Consider the following 16504-nt stretch of genomic DNA (forward strand, 5'->3'; position numbering starts at 1 on the left):
TAATAAGTCGCCATTAGATATATCGGAGCGGCCGAGGAGGAGGCCATCAGATATTTTTGAACACCTTGGCCGCTCCATATCTGAATCTGAATCTTTATATCTGATATTGGACTACTTTTTCGATTAAATTCTCTGTTTCCGCTGCCCAAAGGTTGTCTGGAAGGGATCGCTCTTTAGCGATAAGACCGCCTGTCCTGTTATCTGCCTCTACATTCAATCAATTGTTCTTTTCTTTTGTATCTTTTCACTGAGGTATTCTTCTATCTATCTATCTTGACCTTATATCTGATGGTGACTGTACGTCAGCGATAAAAATCACGGACTGTACTGTCCATTCCAGACCATTTGTGACGTTATCTATGAAAAGGGACCTTATTGTCGATGGCGCTTACGCAATTATTAACGATGCTCCGATATAAATACAATGCCGCACGACGCTGTGCGGCGTAAGCGCCATCGACAATAAGGTCCCTTTTCATGGATAATGCCCCATTTTATCACCGCGCCCAAAGAACCCTCGAAAGATAGCATTAAAGTTAACAATGCATCAAAATAGATGGCGGCGGCGTCCGATAACGGAACCCGGCTCGGTACCGCCTATAAATTCCCGGGGAACCCCATTACTTACCCCTATCTAGGGGATCCGTTCTATTTGTTTCCATACTCGCTAGGCTGTAGACCTACTTGTCAAAGGGTGGAAAGAAGGGTATTATACTCTGGCAAATCCAATTTGTCAGTAGAAAAAGGCGCGAAGTTCAAATGGTCTATGGGAGGACAACCCTTAGCCTTACCGACTACTTTTTTTAAATTGACGCTTTTTTCTGCTGACGGATATGGCTTGCCAAACTATATTTTATCTAGTACTTACAGGGTAAATTATACTAATGTTGACGCCGGTCCTATACTCCAATGATTAGTGCTGATGTTGAGTTTAAAAAAAACCCGCCAAGTGCGAGTCGGACTCGCGCACGGAGGGTTCCGCACCATCAACAAAAAATAGAGCAAAACAAGCAAAAAAACGGTCACCCATCCAAGTACTGACCCCGCCCGACGTTGCTTAACTTCGGTCAAAAATCACGTTTGTTGTATGGGAGCCGCACTTAAATCTTTATTTTATGCTGTTTTTAGTATTTGTTGTTATAGCGGCAACAGAAATACATCATCTGTGAAAATTTCAACTGTCTAGCTATCCTAAAAAAGGTTTTATCACACTATAAATATCGTGATAATTATGATGATAATCAAGAATGACAATTATCCTTTTAAATTGATGCTTAATCGTAATGTGAGTGCTGACACATTATGATTTAATGACTTTATCATCAATGTATTCTAACCACTTAGCATATCATTTATTAATCTCATAAAGGGAATATACAAATACAAATATTCTTGCTAGTATTTCCCAATTTCCCCAGAGAACTCAAAACTTTCAGACGCTGCATTCGGATAGTTCCATTCTAAAATATCTGTCGCTTTTAGCATATTCCCTTTCGATATCTCTAGGTTTGAGCTTTCCGTCGTGATTACTTGTTACTTATACCGTATATTGCTTTTATAAGACCCTTGGGATGACATTAAGCTAAAATGTCGCATAAAAACTCTGTACGTTATACATGCTTTTACGACGAACGCGTTATGTACAACCGTAAACATACCTAATAGGAATAAGCGCGCAAACCTAATGTCAGTAATTTGTCGAATGAGTGTATATAATGACCAGTAATGAGTTATAACATATTATGGTACTTTTATACTCTACGCCTCTCGTAACACGCCACGCTTGCGCGACGCTCACGCCTACGCCTCGTGTGCTGAAGGCCTAAGGGGCCCACTGATTATCAGTCCTAACTGACAGGCCGATATCGTCCGGCGGACTGTTAATCAGTGGGTCCCTTTAAGTTCGACATGCTGTAGTTCGCTCTCATCTAATTTGTCTCAACCTAATGCGAATAATTGTCTGTTAACTTTTTGCTAATGAGTATTATGTATTGTCAACAGGAGCACCACCTCCAGAGGGCGATATGCACGGGGCTCATCATACCCACGCCGGAAGTATGCGACGTCCAGGACCTCGAGTTCTACGAGCGGTGCTACCCGCCCGACTACAAGATGCCCAAACAGCACATACACATGCAGCGTGAGTAATGTTTGTAGTCATAGTCATCATCATCATCAGCCCGTTTCAGTCCACTGCTGGACATAGGCCTTTCCGCCGCTTTTATGCATCCAGTCGCTGCCGCGGCCCTCCTGTGCAAGCATTGACGTATATCTCAGGACGGGCCTTACGGACACTAAAAATGGTACTAGTTCAGCGGTGTCACTCACGAATTCGAGCTTATCGTGCAGTCTAACGCAACTAGTTGCGACCAATCGCGCACGTCATCCGAACTCGTCAACCAATCGCGTCGTAGTGGTGTCACAATGGTGCACTGGCCCCATTCATGCCCCATTCTTATTGCTCGTAAGGCCAGTCCTGAAATATACGTCAATGTGTGCAAGTCATCCCGCCATCTGGCCAGCGGGCGTCCCACGCTACGTTTGCCCAGACGCGGTCTCCACTCCAGAACACGCTTACTCCAGCGGTTTTGCGACATATGTGGCCAGCCCATTGCCACTTCAACGTACTTTCAAAGCTATGTCGGTCACGGTTTTCTGGCGGATCACTTCGTTCCGAATTTTGAGAGAGACTTCGAGCATAGTTCTTTCATAGTGTCCGTTCTAAACAAATCTGAACTCGTGTGGAATGCGGTATCCTGCCTTCCATTATGTTGTAAATTAGTTTCTCATTCTACAAAGTCATTCTGCCTCGTTAAAACCGCATCGCGCGTGTGGCCAAGGCTTTATCTTTACAAACTTTACCACTGGTGTGTATAATGTATGTAATGGAATTTCCGGATACACATTTAGAAAATATCGCTGTATCACTTTCTTTTGTGATATTAAAGAAAGAGATGCAGTTCGGGTATTTGTATAATTAACGCGATTTTGTTAGCCAGGAATGTACGAAAGCGTCCTAAAAATCTGACGCCCTTTAATATATGATCGAATAGATTTCTTTCACGTGTTTGTTTAAAACTAGCGACCCGCCCCGGCTTCGCACGGTTTAACAAATTATACATAACCTAGCTTCCTCTTAAATCACTCTATTAAAAAACATCATCATCATCATTTCTATTAAAAAAAACCGCATTAAAATCCGTTGCGTTATAGTTTTAAAGATCTAAGCATACATAGGGATAGACAGACAGCGGGAAGCGACTTTGTTTTATACTATGTAGTCATTTCCAGACAAATATTCATTCAGATTTCAGATATTATCACAACAGTATACCTGCGGGGTCAGCACGGTTCCATTTTTATCGACTATCACTATGCCCGTCACTTTCGCACTTACATACTTGTGACAGGCATGGTGATAAACGATAAAAATGCGACCGTGCTACTAGGGTTGATGTTTTTAAAAGCAGTCGACTTTGCAAAAAAATGAAAAACAAAGCTATTAACCGTCCATACGTTTATTTGAAACCAAATTGGCAATGAAATCTCTTTGACGCAATATTCCCTCGCCGTCCGATCAATTGCGATGAATAAGCGAAGATGAACGCTGAAAGCGGGGTATAAGCCAGAGCGGTATATTTAGTATAGGCTATATGTCTAGACTAAATTGATTTGTAGGTACTACTAGGTACTCATCACTTAGTACTTTAGAAGAGTCCCGAATGGATTTAAACTTCGATTGAATGCACAAACCCGCACAAGTTATCTGCTTTGCCCGAAGGTTGACTGGTAGAGAATGCCTTGTAGCATTAACTCCGCCTTTTGTACGCTTGTATTTACTTTTGTGCAATAAAAATTAAATAAAGGCAGAGCTACATCAGAATAAATCCGTAACAATACAAACACTTACAGACATGCGTACTCGTACCTCGTACACGTAATGTATGCAATAATCAGATGCAACACATACAATTAGATTAGACATCTGACGTATAATTCCATACATTACAACCCGTAAGGCCCACCTTGACGCATTTGTGTTTCGTTCCGCCCTATAGTAGATGGTAGATAAGAGAATGCCGAGGTTGCTTTTATATGTGAAAATTAAAATAAATAAATAAAAAAGACACCTACAAAAGTATATCTGTGTATTTATTTGGGTATAAGTATACAGAAAGCTGGAGAGGTATATTACGTATTTTACGTAAATATCTGGAGCGACTTAGCCTCAAGTCAAGTATCAACTTAAATGCGAATGATTTTTGTACAGATCACAGTTTTTTTAAATTATAAATGGGCTTACTCATGGCCACAGACTAGCCGAGGCGAAGACGATGGCCTACTACGGAGCGAGCCTGCCCAGAAGGTGCCTACAAACAAACACAGAACACAGTACCTACAAACTATTACGAACACAATACTACTACAAGGCTGAAACGATTTAAGTACCTTTTTATGTTACTATTGTGTACAGTCGCCATCAGATATATCTGAGCGGCCGAGGTGCTCAAAAATATCTGAACACGCACTCTAGCGCCTTGACAATAGAGGCGTGTTCAGATATTTGTGAGCGCCTCGGCCGCTCTGATATATCTGATGGTGTTTGTACATCTTAGCAGATCTCAGTACTTGGGCTTGGGGACGGAGCGCTCGAAAAGGTTGTTCTATCTATTGTCAAGAGACTAAGAGCAAATATTTTTATTTCAAGTTGTACTCTTGTACTCGTCTGCGCTCAGCAAATATTTCCCCTCTTAACTATTTTTATTTCGAGAGAATCCATTCTATTAAAACTACATATTTTAAGACTCGGATTCTCAATAATGGTGTATTTACTTGCGACTTGCTTTGACATTTCGTAGCATATACGGTGTATGTGTGTTTTGACTAGTTTGTCAATTAGCGTTCATACTTCATATCACTACATAGTATAAAACAAAGTCGCTTCCCGCTGTCTGTTTGTCCCTATATATGCTTAGATCTTTATTACTACGCAACGGATTTTGATGCTGTTTTTAATAGATAGAGTGATTCAAGATGAAGGTTTGTGTATAATTTGTTAACCCGTGCGAAGCTGGGGCGGGTCGCTAGTTCTTCATAACACCCGATGGCTTGCCAGTTGGCCAGAGATATTTTGGCTCTTGATTATACCCGCTCTTTGGAAAAACTGAAAGTCAAATTATCTTCAGTTTGCGAGTTATTTAGGAAGGATAAGATAAGATAAGATAAAAGATAGTTTATTCAAGTAGGCATAATTACAATGCGCTTATGAACGTCAAATAAAGCTAGGTAGACCGGCTCCAACCCTACACCTCTGCCCCGAGAAGATTTAAATCCCCACTCAATTGGAGGAGGGTATCCCAATATGGGACCGGCAACAAACTCGGCGGGACACATCTTTTCAAAAATAATTACATCTTATAATTAACATGCATTACGAGAAAATAAGGGAAAAAATACAATTTAAATTACTATAGAATTCATGCAATTATACACATAAGGTGTAATAGAAATTTGATTTAGAAAATATACATATGTACATGGAATCATACAAATTCGTAAAGGAATGTGCGGGTCTCAGCTCAAATGGTACAGTAACGCAATAGTTAGCGGGCACCACTCTTTTACACTTGATACACATTTTGTTATTAGTGTTGTGAACAAAGTTTTGTACGACTTGTTATCAGATCACTTATGGGATCATTGGGATCATTTGGATCACTTCGATTTTGAAAATCGGTAAAATGCGTTTTTTCAGATACCGTTTGACGTAGATAGCTGAAATTTGGAACTGTTATAGTAATTACTACCGCTAACAGTGTGAATAAGCTAAAACTGCATATTTTTTTATTTTAGGGGGGAAAACAGGGGTTTGAGAGGTATAGTTGGTCAAACCAATTTGTCAATAAATAGGAACAAATAAAACTATACTCATCCTTTTCTTTTGAGGTGCTAGTACTAGTGTAAGACATATATAGTATGTTTCTCTCTGTCTATGTTTGAAATGAGACAGTCCTTTGACAAACTATAGCCGAATATATTTGTTATATTTTGAAACATAAACCTTTACCAAATAAAGAGTCGTGCGGGGATGATTTTCCTTATACAAACATACGCTGTGATTAAACCGAGCGTACAATTTGCAGAGAAAAAGCCCGGGCCAGACAAACACGTTTATAACCCCCGGCAGAGCAATGTTCACATTGATCGCGCAGCAGGAGGGTGGAGGTAGTTCAACCATAGTTATGGGTCCGCGATCAGTAACAACATTAACATATGTGTATATACGGTCGAGGTGTTGATTTCTGTGCCACTTCTGTTGCACAGTTGATTTCTGTGGCGTTGACCATCAATACCCCTTGACATTGGCCTTTACGGATCTCATATTGCAGTAGAACCTACATTATCCGAACCCTCATTTTTCCGAACACTAACTTAATTTGGGGGCACGGCAGTGACCCCGCCAAGTCGAGCAAAACAAAGAGGCACGGCCGTACCATCCTTTTCTCGAAGCGATTCAGGCCATTTTCGACGTCCTGTAATTTTGTGCTGGCGGAAGCTAGAACCCTGAATTTTCAGTGACATATAGGGCTTAACATGCTTTAGATATATTATCAAAAACATTAAATCTGAACTTGTAGTTTAAGAATTATTGTACGTCAAAGTTCCTTAGTTTCGACACTGACACACTCACTCACTCACTCACTCACCTACGATCATCGTAATTCTAAAGGTACTTCTAGCATATCCACAAGCTTCAAATTTTAAACATAAGTAGTTATCAGCTTATCAAGTCATAGAAAACCTAAAAATATTGCAATATCAGTCACGTTTTAAAGATCTAAGGACTGCATAAGTAAGTTTGTAATCCCATATAAATATATGCTATTACAAAGTTACTGTTGCAATTCCTACAAATAGTAGGTAAAGTAAAGCTACACTACGATGTACGATGTGAGTATGAATGAAGATGTGTTTAGTGTGTACACATTATGGGTATGAGTACCCGAAAAGAAGGACTGCCTACAAAAAGAGATGAGATCCCATCAAAAACATTACATGTAAAAAGGTGCAAGTCTCGCAACGCTTCTACTACAAAAAAGTTTTGAGATGTAATGTGAAACCAAGTCGGTTATTTTAATCAGTGCCAGGGGGTTTTTGATGGGTTAGTTTTATCCGAACTCTCATCAGTTATCAGTTTTTTTTAAAGGTGTTTTATATGTTGTATGTAATACTGTACTTTTTTTGTAAAAAGTTGTTGTCGGCCTATTTAATAAAACCCACATATCGGTTATCCGAACTAGTCTCGGTCCCAATTAATTCGGATAATCGAAGTTCTACTGTATTGTCACTGTAACAAAGTATAAAGTGGCACAGAAATCAAATTCCATGACTTGCCTCCTCACGACGTGTCCTTCTGTAGCGCCACCCTCCCGCTTCCTCGGACCCCGAATCAAAGTTTGCAAATTGCGGGCATCATCTTTCTCTGTCACTCTTAACTCTAATTACGCCTTTATTGAAGTAAAACAGAAAGATCCCCGCAATTTGCGAATTTCTGTTTTCGCGGTAGCCCCTCTGTAGTCTGAAGTCGGCTTTGCGTATGCAACAAGGCAATGCCAAGGTGCCGTAGACAGGCCGCATAGCCAACATGCCAATCGCTAACGCTCCGTAGCGATCGAAACGCAACTGTCACTGTCGCACTAATATGGAAGAGTGATAGAGAGACATAAAGCATTTCTTTATTGGCACCTTGGCTAGGCCGGCTGACCTACTTGTGATGCCGAAATGTCTTTCCACAAAGCTTTTCGGGTGGCTCTAGTTAGACTAGGCCGAAAACGTTGGTGACAGCTCGTCGCTGAGAAATGCTCGCTAGAGCTTAAACCGTGCAGCATTATGCATCTGGCGTGATTCGGCCTTAATATCTAGTGCAGTGGTTCTTAACCTGGGGCCCGTTTCTCAAAAGCTAACTTGTAAAACAAGCGGACGTCACTTTATGCCAGCTTTTGTTAGAAAGGGACTTCCACTTGTAATACAAGCTACAAGCTTTTCAGAAACGGGCCCCTGGTTTATCATTTTACCCTTTTGCAATAGGTTTGTTAGCTCCATGGTGGCAATGCCCGTTCGGAACCCATGAAACAAATGGATGTGCTATTTCAACTCAATCAATGTTAGACTCAATGAACAGTCAGCTGCAGAGAGAGGTGACCCCCCCTGCATAGACATTGTTTGCAGGGGGGTCACCTCTCTCTGCAGCTGACTGTACATTGAGTCTAACATCGATTGAGTCGAAATAGCATATCCACTATGTCTGGCATTTGCATTAAAGTAAAAATAAACAAAAGTCTTTCGTTCTGTTCCACCCGGTATATTTTTGTGTTTCTGTGCTGCACTAAATTTTGAATATTTGGGTAAATATATGAAATAATCCAACTACAGTAGTAATCCAACGTTGGTGCAGTGGCTATGTACAGTGATGAGGGCTATTATCACAGACAATCCAACCTCTAGATCTAGACATAGCATAGTCGGGCTACCCCCTCTGCCACACATACGGTAGCGTTACTCCATCTTCGAGTCAATCCCGTGTCGTGATTGGTCCGTGTCTTTGAACGGACCAATCACGGCACGGGATTCGCTCACCTCGTCCCCCCGCACCCCCGTATTTTTGGCAGCATCGGTTTCATGAAAGAATTGGCCTAAGCTCAGTCTAGAGGTTGGATTGTCAGTGGCTATTATATTAGCATACATTTTAATCCTTTGAGGAACCAATTGCCCCGCATAACATTCCACCCGAGGGAAATATAAGCTTGCACTGCCGTGGTTATAATATTATACACACACACACTCATCGTTATATACGTTATACAATCCAAACGTACTATGATGTCACAAATATATTGAAGCGATCATAACAGATATACGAATATGACTCTATATTCTATCTGTTTGTGTTTGTATGTTCGCGTTAAACTACTGCACGGGTTTTCATGCGGTTTTCACCTATCAATAGAGTGTTTCTTGACTTTCTTGTGGAAGGTTTAGGTCTATAATTTGTTAAGGTTCTACCCGTGCGAAGCCGGGGCGGGTCGCTAGTATTAATTAAATGACAAACATTTCCCGTCGTACTGAATTATTTGTATCGATTGAACCGTCGGTTCTCTGCAACTGACGGTTGAAACCGGAGCGCCTAAACTATGCATGAGGCTGAATGTCACCGCGTATATTTCCATACGTGACACGACACAACCTAGGTTATTAGTGTCGCACCTATTAATTAAGAACGGATTATTATGCTGACTCATTCGGGGGAATCCCCACGTTGAAGGTAAATTCTTCTTCTTCTTATCGTGTGAAGGTATCATAACTAGATAATATTTTGCCAATATTTTGCCACCTCTAGTACACTTAGTTGGACACAGGGAACACTGCATCATATGTCGCGTTGTGTGTTGGTCGCCACATTCGCATAGTGCATCACTTTGTTCCGGGTTGATTCTCCATTTCAGGAAAATTGATAACCCTATTATAATAGGGTATTCAGATTTCAAAATTAATGACAGTTCAAATGACAGCTTTTTGATATTTTTTATGTAGATATTTTTATATCCCTACAGTAAAATGCCAAAGTAACTCTTGCTCTGTAATCTCTTCACGCTGAAACCGGGTAGGACATAGGGTAGTTTTTATCAATCATCAACGCAGACGAAGTCGCGGGCAGACTCTAGTTCATCTATAAATATGAGAATACTAGTTACCTACTCGCCCGCAAACGATAGTTTATTCAATCTGTTTCTGGTACCACTCTGTAGAGTAGATAGATAGGTATAATTTTTATGAACTCGTTTTAACTAACGCTTCATACAGTAGCCGAAATTGCTAAACAACGCAGCGCCAAATATTACCTCTAATAATCAACCCACTGTTACCCATACGTAAATAAACATTTCTAAAGTAACACTTGAAAACTTCCATTTTAATATCTACCTTATAACAAATGTAATAGAGCCGAAAACCAAAAAGACTCACTAGATATATTCCCTCGGTGTTTTCAAACCAATTGCTATCTAAATTGAACCATAAAATGGAAACTTTTAAAGCTCATTTTGCAATAACAGGGGATAAAAAGTAAACCTCAGATCGTGTACTCTCATTGCACTCAGGCGAGTCGACCTCGAGAAAAGACGAGTGTATTCTATAACGACTATGAGAGTCTGAGAGAGCACGTATACTGGCATTTCCAAGGTATCGACTCTTGAAGCTATTGGAACATTTGGAACGCTACCGCTTTTATGGGTAAAGTAAACATTGAAGAGTTTTCTTTGGCCGTTTTGGTATAAAAAGTAAGTACGTTGTGCCTGAATAGGCTCGGGTTGGCAGTTTTAATCAAAATAATGTCTGCCTTTACCTTTCCATTATTAACGGTTGGACGAATTTGCCACTTAGGTGACTCAAGTAAACAGGTAACCTGAAAACCCTATTGGCAGGCCCTGTTGTGGATTTCATCTTTGGTTGGTATGCGAAGGCTGTAATGTTATTAATATTTTTGTATTAAGTACTTTGCGGATTTTAATCAGCGTACCTATTGCCTTTTGATATATGTATACAGTCACCTGCAATAATATGTTGCACAAAGAAGGCCGCAAAAATATATGTCACGATTTTATTTGTAGAGCCATAAGAGCGTGTCACTTATTTTTGTCAGTAACATACCTATTATTGCAAATATTGCATGTGACTGTAGATAGTTTATAATATTGAGATTTGAGAGTGACAGTCTATATTTTATTCCGAACTATCCTGTAATCCACAGTATCAGTGAATCCAGAGGGATGTATGAACACCCTTGTCAAAGGAGACTTACTGAAGGCACGGCAAAAACATACCTTATATGTGTATGTTTTTGCCTTTAAATCATACAGTTCGCACCAAAAATATTACCCTCCTAAGCTCCCCTATTTTCGTAAGCTTGTTGATAAACATGGCTAGACCCAAACCCTAAACCCTTTTAGAGTTAAACCTCGACCAGGTCTTAAAGACTGGCCTCCAGGGCTTTAGTGAAAACCTTTCTATATTAGTAACAAATTACTGGTGATGCGACTATTGATTTGGTCGACTAGCCAACTAATCGGCTCTCGGATGGCCGATTAGTCGGCCGACTAGTCGGCTAGTCGGCCAGATCATTAGTTTCGTCTAAGTTCGGTTCAGATGCACTTAAAAAACAATCATTTTACCCCTTTCGTCGCGCTATTCATCATATTATAGTAACGCTAAAAAATAAAATAAATAAAAATATCCTGTGGTTTCATACGACAACCGAACAATCGGACATAAGAAAGCGACCACACGGTCAATAATTCGAACAACATTTTTCCTAAGCACCCTAAATAGGGATTTGTGTAAAATAGGTGGAAAGCTTATGGTAAATATTTGCTGTTTATTACTTTTTGCCCTGATTTTTAGTCACTTATAAAGTGCCGACTAAGCGGCCATTTTTGCCGACTAATCGCCGACTACAAATGAGGCCGGATAATCGGGCTTCGCGACTAGTCGGCGACTAGTCGGTACATCCCTACAAATTACCTAATTAGAGCCTTAAGAAGTTAAGACGTCAGACCTAACTCGCATCACTAAGTCCTTTGGCCTTTGCCTAAGTGGAACACACGTCACTGCACACGATGGATCTAATTCACCTAATTGCCTGATACGTAGAATTTAGGGCTTATATGGATAAGGGATTTATCCAAGACGGTCAAGGACATTTTTAGTATTTAGTTAGAGAAATCTGTCCAAATCGTTATGTACTCGTAATGTCGCAGAATAGGCCGGGTTTCCCAAACGTTTTTGACCCGAGATAATTTCATATGATACTAGCGACACCCGCCCGGCTTCGCACGGGTTAACAAACTATACATAAACCTTCCTCTTGAATCACTCTATCTATAAAAAAAACCACATCAAAATCCGTTGCGTAGTTTTAAAGATTTAAGCATACAGACAGCGGGAAGCGACTTTGTTTTATACTATGTAGTGATTGTCCACAGAAAAGGCCGGTTTTCCTAAACGTTTTTGACCTGAGAACATTTTATATGATACAAATTATGTCATGTAGGTATGTACAGTCGCCAATGTCGCCATCAGATATATCGGAGCGGTCAAAGTGTACATAATATCTGAACAAGCACTCTAACGCCTTGAAAATAGAGGCGTGCTCAGATATTTGTGAGCACCTTGGCCGCTCAGATATATCTAATGGCGACTGTAATATGTATGAGCGCCTGCGGAAGTGCCCCGTATTTACCAGGAAGCGTCTTTTTCAGGTGCTCGACACAAAGCCGATTTAATGTATGCATGTGTAATATGTAAATAGTCATGTGAGTATGACGTGTGTAGGAGGACACAACCCTGTGAATAATAAGGTTGGACCCATTTGCATTTTAGCTGAGCCATCAAATATAGATTTTGATAATTACACATTTTAATTAATGTTGCATTGATATAAGAGCCACCCACACTAGCGTCTTTTTAGCGTCGGCGTCTAGTCAGCGCTATGGAAAATGGCGTCGCTGCGCAGTTGCGCCAACGTTGCGTCGAGCAGCGGCCAGCATAGAGTTGACTATACGCCGACGCTCGGGAGACGCTAGTGTGTGGTGGCTTAAAAAATCTAAAAATAGTCAGTTAAGTGTCGACAAGTAATGAAGCGTGTGATAATTACGTGGTTATAACACCGTCGCTGCATCCAAATCTATATCAGTATGATAAGCGCCTTAAATGATAAACCATTTGCTCGAGTAAACGAACAAAGCATTCAAACATTTGTAAACAAATCTCGCTCAAGTATTTCATTTCGTGTCCTTTGACGAGATAGAATTCTTTATTTAGGCGCTTTTATGACTTCACATTTCAATGTCTGCAAAATTAATTTCATCTCATTTATAGATCCTACAGAAGTACAGACGACACGCTTATCGAAGCGTTGGAAACGGTTTTCTATTTATTAAAATGATGGCCATTTAGCTCGCCCACATCTTTGTATAGAAATATTAGAAGTAGCTTCAGAATATGAAAAAGATTCAGTTGGTATCTCAGTACCTACTGAATTCTTATCTATATATATAAATGCAAGTGTCCTGACTGACTGACTGATTCATCAACGCAGAGCCGAAACTACAAAAGATAGAAAGTTGAAATTTGCACACTAGGTTGCATTTATAAAGTGTACAAGAGATAAGAAGCGATTTTGAAAAATTCAAAGGGGGTTAAAAAGGGGATGAAAGCTTGTAGGATATAACCAAACGGACACGCCTTGTCTGTAATTTTCTGTACAAAACAGTCTGCCAATTTTTGCGGGGGGGAGGGGCACGGCAAATGTATACGTAACGTAAAAAATATAGCCATGTCAGATAAACGTCAGTTCATACATTGTGTATGACCATTGGCCGCCTATTTTCGACAGAGGGGAACGCCTGTTAATGGCTACTCCGTTTGGTTATATTCACTTATATCTTATATCCTCTAAGACTGAATTGGTACTGAAATGCGAACTGTTTTATTGTATGTACTAAGCAACACTATTTAACTGATCATTAGTAGAATGTCATTGCATTAAGGTTTATGAATCTGGGGTCACGATAGACGAGCCAAGCGAGCGAGTGTAGACTTGTAGAGTTTGTAAAGTTAGGGCTTGAGAGTTGGGGCGTGTAGAGTTAGATTAGAAGCTTGACTCTACATGAGATCTGATGACTTTTTGACAGTGCGAGCCATATGGTCTCGTCTGGGCAACATTTTACATGAAAATGTTTTTGGTTGGTAGACAATTGACAGTTTTATATGTTCATCTATTTAACATTTCGTTTAGGTACCCAAAAATGTTTCCTTGGCACAATTCGTCAGCTAGAAACTGCACAACTCGCCGGGCCTTGTCGTCAATCACACGTTGATTGGATGAAATCACCTCGGCGGGCGCTGCTTTAAAGCAGGCCATAGGTTACCTAATTGGCTATGTGCGAAGCGGAGTAAGGGCCCGGCCACATGTCAGCGGTGCGGCGCCGCCGCCGCCGCGCGGCGCGGCACCGCAGAAATCTGCGGCGACGCCCGCCGCAACGCAAAATTCTGCGGTGCCGCGCTGCGGCGCCGCAAAGCGGTGCGCGGCGCCGCGCGCGGTGCCGCAAAGCGGTGCGTTTCGCCGCGCGCGGTGCCGCAAAGCGGTGAGTTTCGCCGCGCGCGGTGCCGCCAAGCGGCGTGCGGCGCCGCGTGTGATGCCACGCTGCATAGTAAAGAATAAAATTCGACTACCAGTTGTTTAATCAGACATGGATCCCTTCACACGTGTTCTGCTCTTGCTGTTGTTATAGCGATAGCGGTTCGCCAAAAAACGCTGCAAATGGTGTTAAAGGTATGAAAATCGGTACGATTGATCTTTAGGACATTTGAAACAATTTGACCCGAAGCACCAACAAATAAAAAAAAAAACGAGAGGAGTTATGACGTCATCTTTTTTTTTATGAAATTTAAAAAAAAAAATGTTTAGAAACCTATCGTGTGTAGTATTAAACGAAAGGGCTTTCTGAGCCGATTCCAAAAATATATCACATCATTACATTTGAGTCATTTTTTTTTCAATTATAATAAATTAGTATTTTATGCAACCGTTGTTTAAGAGGGGTCAAAAAAGGCGAGTGGCGTGAGTAACAATTTGAGGCGAAGCCGAAAATTGTTAATAAAGACGCCACGAGTATTTTTTGACTCAGTTAAACAACGTTCCATACAATACTTTTTCTACGACCAAACACTTACTTAATTGTAAATTTAACAAATATTTTTCATGTCATCTAGTGGACTTCTACCTACGTTATCTACCTGTTTTTAGTGATTCTTGTGCTATTACTGATATTTCTTCAGGCGTAGACACTAAGTTTTTGTATTCATCCATTTTAACTTGAAAGACACACTGTTTTTTAACATAAAAGTTAAGTTTTCATTCGACAGGCACAATAGTACATAAGTATTCAAGATTCACAATATTCAAGAAGTAGCAAAGAATGGAGGGTACGAGCGGGAAAAGGATGAATGAAATTTAAAAAAAAACATGTCTATCCCCCGGTTTAAACTCTCGCGCGAGCCACGAGACGAGCCGCGAGCCGCGCCACGAGACGCGAGTCCACCGTTTACACTCGCGTTCGGCTTGTCATTCGGTTATAAACCTTATGCCGTGCCGTTAGTGTTTAAATTATATTAGCTCGACGAGCTTGCGAGCCACGAGACGAGCCGCGAGCCCACCGCTTATTCTCTCGTCTCGTGGCGCGGCTCGCGGCTCGTCTCGTGGCTCGCGCGAGAGTTTAAACCGGCTATATGGTTCACTTATTTGTCAGATATGACATTCACACCCATAAGCGAGAGCGAGAAAGATATATTTCTTTCTCGCTCTTACTTATGGGTCCGACGAACCACGGTCGCGTTGCGGTGCGACAGTGTGTTACGACTATAAGGTTGGCAACAATGTATTTTTTAAGTGGCCATTACACAAAGTATTGTAAAAGTGCCAAAAAGATACTACGTGTATGCACGAATTCTTTTTTGGGGAATAGACTAAAGACTAGTCTTGACAACTATAAGATAGGGCTTTAAAGGTGTGTGCACGACCCTTTAAATGACAAATAAAAGTGCGGGAGTAGAAAAAATATTTTTCAAAACATACCAAGTTTGGGTTTCTCCAGATACAATACCGTTAAAATTTTTATCTACACACATGTCATTAGTGCTCTATAATGCGTTCAGAAACCGTAGGAAATGACCAGCTTTATTACAACCAATTTTACTATGAGAACTTTCTTATCTGTGGTAGTAGGAAAATTTGTACTGTAATGTTATAAGTAGTTATAACGTTACAAATTTTTTCTACTCCCATACCTTTATTTGTCATTTAAAAGGTCGTACACACACCTTTAAACCCCTATGTTATAGTTGTCAAGACAAGTCTTTAGTCTATTCCCCAAAAAAGTGTTTGTGCATACACGCAGTATCTTTTTGGTACTTTTACGATACTTCGTGTAATTACCACTTAAAAAATATTGTATAAAATGCATTGTTGCCAACCTAATTTACAAAATTAGCAGCAATGCACTTAGTTAAAGGTGAGTTTTTTCAGTTAATTCTTACATAGATAATTTTTACTACGACTTATAGATTCCGAGATATAAGCGACTTTCTGGAAAGACCGTTATACTTATATTAATTTTATGCTTTCTATTTAAATATTTAATTGAGAGATTCATAGATCACACTTTGTAAAATTGAAAATAAACAAAAAACATATTTCATGTAATTATTTTCAAAATTGCTTTCTTAGGGTTAGATATGAGGATATTAGGTATAATTTGAGGTATATTTTACAAAAAAATATTGAACGGTATTGTATCTGGAGAACTTGGTATGTTTTGAAAATTATTTTTATTATAATTAAAAAAAATGACTGAAATGTAATGACATGATATTTTTGGAATCGGCTCAG

The 16504-nt window shown here is 40.2% G+C and overlaps 1 protein-coding gene across 1 annotated transcript in view; it reads left to right on the plus strand.

Moving 5' to 3' along the window:
- Positions 1 to 16504, plus strand: part of LOC134658999 (uncharacterized) — a 187876-nt gene that overhangs the window by 115435 nt on the left and 55937 nt on the right. The window contains exon 2 of the mRNA XM_063514606.1: positions 2002 to 2140. Within this exon, the coding sequence (XP_063370676.1) occupies positions 2002 to 2140 (139 nt within the window). The remainder of the gene's footprint in view (positions 1 to 2001; positions 2141 to 16504) is intronic.

This window comes from Cydia amplana, chromosome 24, assembly GCF_948474715.1.
Source record: "Cydia amplana chromosome 24, ilCydAmpl1.1, whole genome shotgun sequence".
Classification (NCBI taxonomy): Eukaryota; Metazoa; Arthropoda; class Insecta; order Lepidoptera; family Tortricidae; genus Cydia; species Cydia amplana.